The 12,303-nt window shown below is 31.4% G+C and overlaps 2 protein-coding genes across 2 annotated transcripts in view; one reads left to right on the forward strand and one right to left on the reverse strand.

Moving 5' to 3' along the window:
* Nucleotides 1-1,244: 1,244 nt before the first annotated feature.
* Nucleotides 1,245-12,303, forward strand: part of LOC107456029 (protein unc-93 homolog A) — a 14,915-nt gene continuing 3,856 nt past the window's right edge. The window contains exons 1-2 of the mRNA XM_071181405.1: nt 1,245-1,586; nt 6,873-8,381. Coding sequence (XP_071037506.1) covers nt 6,912-8,381 — 1,470 coding nt within the window. The 5' untranslated portion in view covers nt 1,245-1,586; nt 6,873-6,911. The remainder of the gene's footprint in view (nt 1,587-6,872; nt 8,382-12,303) is intronic.
* On the reverse strand, nt 5,071-5,919 carry LOC139425645 (uncharacterized). Its single transcript, XM_071181048.1, has one exon. It carries the CDS (start codon nt 5,917-5,919, stop codon nt 5,071-5,073), a length of 849 nt encoding a protein of 282 aa, XP_071037149.1.

A 12,303-nucleotide genomic window follows, 5' to 3' on the forward strand; every position in this document is an offset into this window, starting at 1 on the left:
TCCCAGAGATGCTCAATTGGATTGATGTCGGGACTTTGGGATGGCCAGTCAAGCTCTTGCACCCCCATTTCATCAAACCAGTCCGTGATGGCATGTGCTTTATGAATAGCTGCGTTATCGTGTTGAAACGCAAACGGGCCATTACCGAACTGTTGCCACATTGTGGGAAGCGTCGAATTGTCCAGGATGTCTCTGTACCCTTCTGCGTTCAGGGTTCCACGCACTAACACCAAGGGTCCAAGGCCAAACCATGAGAAACAGAACCACACCATAATTTCTCCACCGCCGAGCTCCACAGTGGGGACAATGCACTCCGGAAGGTACCGTTCTCCGGGCATTCGCCATGTCCACCCCCGTCCATCAGAAAGCCACAACATGTAGCGTGACTCATCACTCCACATAACGCTTTTCCATTGTTGTACTGTCCACTGGCGACGTGCTCTGCACCACTGAAATCGGTGGCGGGCGTTTGATGGAGAGATGTTTGGCTTATGTGCTGCTGCTCGTCCATGGAATCCTTGCAATCAGCTCCCGACGAATGGTACGTGCACTGGCAACACTGCCAGATGCAGCCCGGAAGTTGGTAGCGACAGTGTCCAACGACATTTGTCGGTTTGCCTTCACTACACGTCAAAGAGATCGTCGATCCCTGTCGGACATTATTTTGGGCTTGCTGGGTCGGGACTGCGGTTTTTCACTCCCTCTCGTTCCCATTTCAACACGACGTCGCCAACTGTCGACTGTGGTACCTGGAACTTGTCGGAGATGGCACGTATGGAATGACCAAATCGGTGGGCGCCTATGATCATGCCCCTTTCCGCCTCTTTCAGCTCTCGTCGTCCACTCATTTTCACTGTTAACGCTCGTATGGCCGTCGCCTGGTTGTGAGTGGTCTTTCCCCCACCACAGATTCCGTATTTATTCCACCAAGACGAGTCCACCTGCCGTTCAAGGGGTGTCTAGTCATTAATGGCTAGATAGTGTATATCTCATACTGTTTAATAAATTTTTTGTTTTGAGTTATGGCAGTGAGAATGCATTATTATGAAATCTTTATATATTTCTTGAGAAATGTGGAAAAATTTTTTTTATTACTATAGAAGTTTTTTTTTTATTACTTTTCCCACCATCTGTTTAAATTACATTTTATGATTCATTAATTTTTATTGCTACAATTCAATCATTTTTTCCGCCAATGATTTGAAAAAAATCATCCTTTTAATTTTTTATATGTGTAGAGAACAGAGAAATCCAATTAAAAAAATGATGAAGCAATTCACTCTTTATCTACTCTGGCAGATCTTTGTTCATAAATATAAGGAAAAATTTATTTCTCAGAACATAAGCAAAAATATATTTCTGAGTAACAGTTAAGCAATTTTTAATTTAACAAATTTACTGGTTTGAGATGTGGCACTATAAATTTCTTTTTCTGGTTAGATTATGCACATCGATATATCAAGTATACTTTATTCCTGAGATATTATTGCATTTTCTTAAAATCAACTAAATGCTCAATTGTGTATATTCTGACGAGAATAGTCGACGACTAATTTAAACTAAAACTAATTTCAAGACACTTAAAAGTAAGTATTATTATATTACAATATACTTTTAAAAATGTATTATTTAATCGTCTTTTTTATTTCAAGTTTTCGAAAAAAAAGATTTTTTAATTTGTCATAAATGTTTATCAGCTTCAAAAATGTCCTTAGATGCTTGTTTCCGCCTTTAATCCCAAGAACCTATGTCCTCCTTCAAGAAATTGCAGTTCCTAACATTCCATTATTAAAAATTTATTAGAATATCATCTATAAAGTAACATTTCTCGAAAATAAAATTAAAATATAAATGAGGAAAACAATAGAAATTGTGATAAAAAATAAAATGATTTCATTGGTGAAAAAATTTGAATTGATCAACCAATATTAAACAATTTAGACCATCGATAGTTGCAGAGAATCTTTATACTTTTTCTGCGACGATAGGAACTAAGAACGATACAGCTTAATGGCGTAATAGGTCGGACATTTAGCGTGCTGTTGTTTACTTATTTATTGCTTTTCTTGAACTTTTTCTTGAAATGAAGTTAGCTCACACCTTATATTCGAAGGATGTCTATCAAAAGCTAATTCCCTCAAGTTTTGCTTTTATACGTTTTTTGTGTCAGAGACAATTAAGAATTAATTTCAATTTAGCTTTTTTTACAGTCATTGGACTACGGACGAATAAAAACATATTTTTTCAATTATCTCCAATCCTCTGTGACATCTTTTCAGTCAAAAGACACCGAAAAAAATACCGGATCAAATTGTGGTATAAAGTACTGACTGTGGCGTACATCATCCCCAAAATATATTTTTACTGTATCATATTATACCGTAATTTCTCTTTTTCTACTTCTTCTCATTGTCACGACAGCCCAGGATGGGTCTTGGCCTTCTAAACAAGCCTACGCCGAGACATTCTTCCCTTAGCCAAGGTTCTCCTGCTTATTACCTTTAAAACTTGTAGGTCCTTTTCAAGGCAATCTAAAAATCTTAGGTTTGGTCGTCCTCTTTTTCTTGTACCTGTTGGCCAGGCAGTGAACACTTTTTTGGTTGTCCTGCTATCCTCCATTCTTATAATGTGTCCCGCCCATTTAATTCTTTGAATTTTGATAAATATAATGACATCAGGTTTCTAATATGCCTTGTAAAGTTCCGTGTTTGATCTTCTAAACCAGGTACCGTTTTTACTTATTCCACCAAAAATGCTTCGCAGTATTTTTCTCTCAAATCTAGCTATCATATTTTATTTCCACGGGTCCAGGTCTCACATGCATATGTAAGCACTGATCGTATAAGACATTTATAGAGTAACACTTTTGTTTTTCTTTTTATTAGGCTTGACTTAAAATATTTTCTTAGAACATAAAAATACTTATTGGCCATCGTGATTCTCGTGTGTGTTTCTTGTGTAGTGTCGTTTTTGTTGTTAATCTTAGATCCCAAATAGGTGAAGCTATCAACTGCTTCGAATTTGTATGCTCCAATTTCAAACAGTGTTTCTTCATAACCAGCTTTTGTGCAGGGCATATATTTAGTTTCATTTTCATTGATTCTTAATCCCATCTTAATGGCTTTCTTCTCCAGACATAAAAAGGATTGTGTTAGTGCTGTCTGCGTTCTACCGATAATATCTAAATCATCAGCAAAAGCCAATATTTGAACTGATTTGTTGAAGATATTTCCTCGGGTGTTGATGTTTGAGTCCCTTACTATTTTTTCTAATGTTAGATTAAAGAGAAGACATGCCAAGGCATCTCCCTGTCGTACACCATTTTTAATTTCTATTGGATGGGAAAGACTATTCTGTATCTTGACCATGATTTTTGTTTCACTCAGTGTCAAGCTAATCAACTTCACTAGTTTCTCCGGTATATTAAATTCTCTTAAGACTGATATTAGTTTTTCGGCTAACACTATCGTAGGCTGTTTTAAAATCAATAAACAGATGGTGCGTGTCAATACCAAATTCTATTGTCTTCTCCAAAATTTGTCAAGATTGCTCCATTCTTGCCACGACATGGGGTAGTTTTGTGTTTGAATTCTTTTCGTTCTAGGTTTATTTCCAGAAAAAAAGCTCTGCTTTCATTAGATCTTAATGTTCAACATTTTTAAAAGATCCTCTAAAAATGCCTTCTTCTTTGTTTTATGAATTCTCTTCTCCTCCCTTCTTGTCTCTTTGTATTTGATCTCAGCATTTTTAGAATGTCCCTTATTCATCATCTTTTTATATGCTTCATTCTTATTTTCTGTTGCCATGTAGCATTCACTATCAAACCAATCTTTCCTTTTAGTTTTCTTAACTTTTACAACAACCTCGTTACCAGTCTTAATAATTGTTTCCTTCAAAGAGTTCCATTTAGCGTTTATGCTATCTTCCTCCCTATAGTTATCCTTAGATTCTTTAAGGTTACTGTCAATTTGATTCTGGAATTTGAGCTTAATTGCCTCATCTTTTAGTTCTTTACAGTCAAACTTTTCCAAACATTTTCCTCGAATCTTTTGAATGTAGGAGATTCTAGCTCGTAGTTTTGCTATTATTAAGAAGTGGTCTGTTATTGATCTAAATTCCTTTTCCTTGCCAATTTTGGCATTTGCATCCCCTAGTAACACTTTGACATCATTTTTTGGACAGGATGCATATAACGAATGCAGTTCATCCTCCTCCTTTTCCACATTGTCCTTGTCTTCAGTTGGAGCATGAAAAGTAATGAAACTGTAGTTGAAAAAAGCTCCCTTAATTCTAATTTTACAAAGTCTGGATGATTTGGTGACATAATCTATTTATAATTTCCTTATCCTTTTACTCAGGATAAAGCCAGTTCCAAATATATGTTTTTTCTTATCTATAGATAACTGTGTGATTTTTCGTTTCAATTATTCCATCTCCAGACCATCTGACTTCTTGGATAACTAGTGTTGCGGTACGCATAAGCAAACTGCAGAATATCTGAATTTTGAATAATGTTTCTTTTGTTTATGTAGAAAAAAGAATGCATTTGTTTTGGAATACTGTACGTTACGTTATCTTAGAATAAATATATTGTTTTCATTGATATTTCCTATTATTATTAGTTGATAATCTTCAATATATTTATTCTAAGATAACGTAACGTACAGTATTCCAAAACAAAGGTGTTTTTTTTACATAAACAAAATAAACATTATTCAAAATTCAATTATTTCCTATTATTATTAGTTGATAATCTTCAATATATTTATTCTAAGATAACGTAACGTACAGTATTCCAAAACAAAGGTGTTTTTTTACATAAACAAAATAAACATTATTCAAAATTCAGTTATTCTGCAGTTTGCTTATGCGTACCGCAACATCTATATTGAAGATTATCAACTAATAATAATAGGAAACATCAATGAAAATGATATATTTATTCTAAGATAACGTAACGTACAGTATTCCAAAACAAAGGTATTCTTTTTTTACATAAACAAAATAAACATTATTCAAAATTCAGATATTCTTCAGTTTGCTTATGCGTACTGCAACATCCACCCCTCCCTAGTCATCCTCCAAAGGTATGACCAGTTGGATTGGACGGGTTATATGTTTTCCTTCGATACGAAGAATACAAGTAAGAATTTTTCCGTCCCGACCGTTAATTAATTTTATCACGAGAGCCTTTTTCCAATTCAATGTTACTGTTGAATCACTCCAAAACGTTGCTGATGAAGACTGGATATTAGTTTCTTTGCAAACATAGTGAAATAATCGTGCTCCTGTTAAAGCTGATAACAGTTCAAGACGTGGAAGAGTAATTTTCTTAACAGGAGATAGGCGACTACGACTGCACACTGATCTAACTGTAATATTATTGCCTGTTCTTGAGCGCATGTAAATTGAAGCATCACAGAATATGTGAAATTCGATGTTTGATAAATTCGAAACTCCTATCCACCTGGGAATCCTTACATACTTTAATAATGACAGTTCTGTACTCCATCTGTTGTATTTCGATGCAATGTCCGGTGGTAATATCTCATCCCATTGTAAGCCACAAAACCATGGGCATTGAAACATTATCTTCTCCAAAACTAAAACTGGTGCAAAGAGACCTAGAGGATCATAAAATTTTGCTGTTGATTGTAAAAGAGAACGTTTTGTAGCGGGGTTGCTGTTTAAATTTAGCAAACTTTCATCTATGTTTTGATTAAAAGTATCGCTTTCAGTATTCCAATTAACTCCTAATACCATAGATTCTCGTTTAAAATCAGTTTCGTTTTGATTCCAGATTTCTTTTAATTCTCTGGAGTTACTGATCCATTTTGCAAAAGGTAGTTTTACACGTGACATCAAATCCTGAATTTCATAGTAAATCTTTATAGCATCACTTTCTGTATTTACTGTCATGATGAAATCGTCCATAAAAATATTCCGTTTAAGGTGTTTAGAAGCAAGTTTATGAGACTCTGAGTGGATTTCAACTAAAGTCCATCAGAACTTACAAATTTGAAAAACTGGCTTAGTGGCCATCGAACATGGCCATCGAACATGGCCATCGAAAACATTATCCGTAAAAGAGAACGACTCTATAAATAAAGAAGCTAGAAAATTCAGTTATTCTGCAGTTTACTTATGCGTACCGCAACTACCAGTATATCGATTTGATAGTTTTCAATTTGATCAATCAACATTTGTAGTCCTTTATTCCTGTACAAGGAGCGAATGCTCCATGATCCTACTCTCGGTTCCTTAAATCCTTTTCCAGTTCGTCTTCGAGACGTCTGTCCGGGTATATTAGCTTTTTGAGAACTTGTAACAATTGTTCTTTTTTTTCTTACAGGGTGAGGTTGTTAGCCCCACGCCTAACCCCCAACCTGGAGGAGTAGGGTGTTCCTCTTTGTCTGGTGTCTCCCCTCCGACCTGTCCGACTATACCGTAATTTTTACTGTAATAATTATTTAATTAGAGTGATTTAGCTATTATACGGTTAAAAGTTTGGTATATCAGATTTTTTTCTTCCGTAACTTCTCCTTCTGTAAATTGATCTTATGATAAAACGAATCTTACTCACCTTAAGATTCGTTTTACCATACCCTGAGTTTTTGTAATTTATTCTCGAATTTTTTTTTTACAGAGAAGTGCCCTGAACAAAGAGGACCACATCTCTCGAACAACTGTAAAACTGTTGAACTTCAGAACTTATTTATTTACAATTTTTTTTTACGTAAATGAATTCCTATTATTTCACATTTATTTAAATTATTTATCAGATTTTTTTAAACAAAATTCTGAAAGTGCTTAAACTTTATTTATAATCACATTATGTGTACTACTAATCAATATTCTCTTTTCCTTTACAGATAATATAACATTGTGATAACAAAAAGCAGAATTTAAATATGGAGCAATCACAACAGGCAGCAATCAGTAGAGACACTGATAAAAATGCAAAACCTGATAATTATAATGAATTCACAAAAGCAAGAATTATAAAAAACTTAGTATTGGTAAGCTTTACTTTTCTATTATCATTCATCGCCTCTGAAGGATTAGCCTTCCTACAAAGTACAATGAATAAAGAAGTAGGTCTTATATGCTTTGCTGTTCAGTACGCATGTGGCTGTATTGCATGCCTGTTTCTACCAAAATACTTGATTAAGAAATTCGGTAGTAAACTTGTAATGGTGATTTCCATGTTTGCGTACGTCCCTTATTTGTCTTCAAACTATTACCCTGTGTTTGGTGTGATGATGCCAGTTTCTATAATTGTTGGTTTTGCATCCTCTCTTGTTTTTAGTTCCCAATGCACGTATGTGAATGATTTATGTTCTCTGTATGCAAATTTGTGCTCAGAAAACGATCTTCAGAATCTTAATCAAGAATCTTCTCCTGAAGAAAAAAATACTTTGAAAAACAATTTGAGTGATAGTCCACAATTTTCTAATAGTGTTCGGAAGCATAAGGATAGTATTTTTTCTTCCAAGCAAAGCTTGTTCGGAGAAAATGGCGCGTTTCCAGCTAGTGCTCTTAATACAAATAAAGAAATCGCGTTAATTGAATTTGCAAATGGATCACTTTTGAAAATGAGAGCTTTAGGCAACGAAAAGAGTCAGTTAATTCAAAAAGGCTTTAATAAACAAGAAAAGAAGGATGTATGGAAAGGTAAAATCCAAACTATTCTGGAAGAAACCTGTGGTTCTTTAGGAAATAGAACAAAACAATCCACGACTACAACAGAAACCTTAATTACCACAGATAGTAAAGGCAACTATTTATCAAATGAGCCTGGGGATGGACGGAATTTTGATTCCGAAATATCCCGTTTGAGTTCAGTTCTTGAAGAAGCAACAAAATCAGAAACTGTTGTTAAAAATGTGCAAAACGATCTATCTGTCATCAACTTTCAGATTTCAGATAACGCTGTCAAAATACTAGAGACTACAACATCACGTTTTTTCGGATTTTTTGGTTGCGTCTTTCAAGCATGTCACATTTTGGGTAATGTTATATCCTATTACATTTTTCAAAGACACTCTAAGCAAAGAGAATACAACTTCAACTCAAGTTGTGTGTGTGGTTCAGATTTTTGTAGTATGGAATCTGCCTGCATTTTGCATAATCTAGAAAAGCCGAGTAACGAAATCAGATATATTTTGACTACAGTGTATGTGCTGATGAGTTTTCTTTCAGCGTTGATTACATTGCTGTTCCTAGACAATTTAAATAACAAAAGTGGTGAAGTGAAGTTTTCAATAAATATGACCTTAACGACCTTTAGATTCCATAGGAACAAAAATCTACTTCTTCTTATACCGATATTCTTTTTCACAGGAATTCATCAAGCATTTATAATGGGGGATTTTACAAAGGTAATTATTTAATTTTTGAAAATCGTAAATATTGTTATGCACCGAAAATAAAGTATGGTCAAAACTACAAGAAAACGGGTTAGCTACAAGACAAACATAGTTTACATTAAAGTTTATTCACTTTAAATTTGATTTCTCGTTACTAAGGTACAAAGTTGGAACAAAAACACAGTTCAATTTAAAACAATAAGATTTGTATCATTAGTTTTTACTGTCTTGCCACTCCGAAAAAGAGAAAAAGGAAAAATAAAAGTAGTAGGAAAATACCTAGATATAATAATAAAATATTTTAACAATTTATTATAGACCAAACACTGAGAAAAAAGTATGACCGAAATTACCAGAATATTTTAAAATTTACCACGTTTCCGACTCTGTGGAAACACCGAAAAGCAGAGTAAAATTTATTGAAGCACTTTGGTAATGATTTTGGTAAAATTAATAATAAAATATGGTTTTATAATTTGGCATAAAATTAAGCATATATATATTAAAATTTCGAAATTTTATCATGATACATTAGAGGATGGCATAAAAGCCATTTGATTATTTTCAGTTTTGTATTTTTTACTAAATGTTTGGTAATAAGTAATAATTATAATTATTTCTTATAATTATTCTAATAATAATAATAACTACAATTTTGAAAACCAGAACTTCTAGAAGACCATTACCATGTGAATGGAAAAACTACCAAATTCAGTCGTACTTTGTTTTATTTTCAATAAGAATAATGTTTTATTTGTTTATTTCTTTTTTCTTCAAGAAATTTCATTATCATCCAGTAAGGTAATTTTACCGGGATTTCTTTCTCTGTGTATGTGTTCGAGTCAAATTTCCTTTCTTCCGAAATGATTATAGAAATCAATACCTTGTATATTCCTAATATTTGAAAATAAAACTATTCATTTTTAAAAAAAAAAGTAAATGCATACATATTATAAATATATGTTTCATAATTTGGAAATCAAATAACAATACTTCGTTGTTAATACGCATAATTTATTTAAATAACTAAATGATTTTAATAATTTATATCAAAATTTATTATTTATGGTGGTAAAACGCATGTCATATCATATCAGAAGTTACTCTTTGCTGCAACACTTTTATTAATTTAAACGCTGCGAAATGCTTTATACTAAGCACTACATCTGCGATAATTGATGAAATTTGAAATTAGAAGGAGAAATAAATAAATGCAATTTAAGCATTATTAAAAACACTTTTCACACTGTTTATCCTTTTAAACAATTAAATATTAGGATAATTAATATAGTAATGTGTTGATTACATATCAGTTTATTTCAATGGATTTTAAATTAAAAAAATTAAATTGTTTAACATTGTTTTTTGCTCATTCCAATGGGATGGAAAAATTTATTTTTAATGATGGAATTTTTTAAGAAAGGAAGAAAACAACATATAATCTTCGATTATCTACATAAATATAGTAAACTTTATAACGACATTTTTCTGTGGATTACGTAATCTCTGATTTAACTCTGGCTTTTTATGTTTTTCGATTTCAAATAGAGATTTATGTTGAAGTAATCCTTATAATTTTAAACCACTAAAAATAAACTTAAAACAAAGGCAAGCCAAAAATGAAAATAGAAATGTTAGAAATACAAAGCGTTTTAAAATAAAAATCGAAAATAAGTCAAATTCAAATGACAAAAAAAAAGTAAGTTAAATAAAAAAAAAAATGAAATAAAATATAATTTAAGCAAAATATGAAATAATTAAAATAAAATAAATAAACTAAAAATCAATAAAATTAAATTAAAAGAAAATGAATTTGAAAATAAATAAAATGAAATAAAAAATAAATAAAATGAAGTAAAATGGAAAATAAAAATAAATTAACAAATATATAAGAAGTTTTTTTTATTTCCAATGAGCTGCACAATCGGTCTTGCCGATAAGCAGACCTAGTGCGTTCTCCAGAGGTGGTATCTACTCTTTCAGGACCACCACAATGGGTGAGATACCGTTGGTACTGTTACTTTGGATGTCTAGTTTCTGCCACACTAGATGGCAGCACCGAGACTAGGTATTTAATTACTATTAATAACTAGTTAATGCACTAGGAATTTAATTTTGCCGGAAATGCCAAGAGCCAATAAGGCACTCCAGGGATCTTTTACATGCCGCGTAATCATACGACATGGCCGCTGAGGATTTTCTGCATCCCGAAAATCCGGTGTCTGGGCTGGGGATCGAACCCGCAAACTTGGGCTCAGAAGGCCGACGACAAACCAACTGCGCCACCCAGCCACTATATATAAAAAGTAGAAAATTTCAGACTCAGAAGGAGAAAGGAAATGAGATAGACGTCATGAGTTGCTTTCTAATCTAGTAAAATGGTATTTTCTAAATATTATGTGTTTTCGCAAGTGCTAAACTAACATGCAATATTAGGCAATAACATCTGAAACCGTATAAAAGAAAAGAAAACAAAGCCATATCATATAAAGCAATAAGTAATAAAAATGCTCAAAAAAAATTTCAGTCACGTGCAGTTAGCAGTCGGAAATCAAATAATACAGTTACAAAAGTGTTGATAGAGAAAATAAAAAATTAAGAATTTTCTCATAATCTTATAATTTGTGATAATTTTATATTGTATTATAATTTTATGATCTTTTATGTTTTGCTTTATAATTTTATAAATATTTATTTGGTCAATACTGTAAAATAAAGATTTAATTACTAATGCGACATCATGAGAATAAAATGTTAAAATAATATATGGACAAAAATTGTTAATGAACAAGAAATATTTTATTGCTATAAAATAATAATAATTTTAAAGCAAGAATTAAATGTTGTTCTTAAAGTATTTAATCAATTTAATTAAGATGTGGTGATTAAGATATAAAGGAAGATGTGTATAATAAGCTACTTCTCAATTAAGGAATTATTACTAAAAATATTCCTAATTGTATCACTTGGTTATTGAATTTGGTTGATTTTTATGTATTACTATTGTAAAATTATAGTTTAATTATTTTAATTATTAAATTTGTTTTCAGATACATTGAAAATGTTATTAGCTTTAATTAATTATTAATTAAAATATTAAAAAAAATTTTTTTCCTAAAGCATTTACATTTCTTAAAAATCATGATAACAATCTTAGTTTTAACCTTCAGAAATTAAACTTAATTAACTGTGAAAATATTTGATCATCTGACATAAGCGATAAAAGAAATTAATTCGATTTTGATATTAATAAACTTTTTGTTTGGAATTCTAGCATTAATACAAACATTTATTTTAACACTATTTTTACACTATGTATCTCACTATTTTACCCTATGTTTAAAACTAACTATTTTTACACTATGTATCATTAGTATTAGAAATATTTAATCAATTAAATATTCATTTGAAAAGCCGTTTAACTTCTGCTTCAAAATTAACAGTATTTATGCAATTAAAAAAATTTTAAACGCCTTAGGAATAATTTTACCAATATTATTGTTCAAATATTTAGATTAAGCTTAATTTTTAATTGCATGGTTTTGCCCTAATCTTAAGTATTATGAAATTATGCATAAAAATTTATAAAGAAGAGAAAAAAATTAATTTAAAAATATTCATGCATAATATTTTATATATAAAAAATATTCTGGAAATAAACATTTCGGCTATAGTGTATACATTATAGGAGCAACAGTAATAATATTCCTTTAAATAATCTTAACTCGTAATTAATAATTGTAATAATTATTTCGCTGCTTCTGGTCTCTAACAACTGATTTGACCTTGAACATATACATTTGCTTTTAGGTAGCCAATTACTTGTGAGTTTACTTCTCTTAGGGAAATTACTAATTTCATTATTTATTCGTTTGACATTGCTTAGATCTCTTTCGTTATATATATATATATATATATATATATATAAAATCTT

Source organism: Parasteatoda tepidariorum, chromosome 5 (assembly GCF_043381705.1).
Source record: "Parasteatoda tepidariorum isolate YZ-2023 chromosome 5, CAS_Ptep_4.0, whole genome shotgun sequence".
NCBI classification, from domain to species: Eukaryota; Metazoa; Arthropoda; class Arachnida; order Araneae; family Theridiidae; genus Parasteatoda; species Parasteatoda tepidariorum.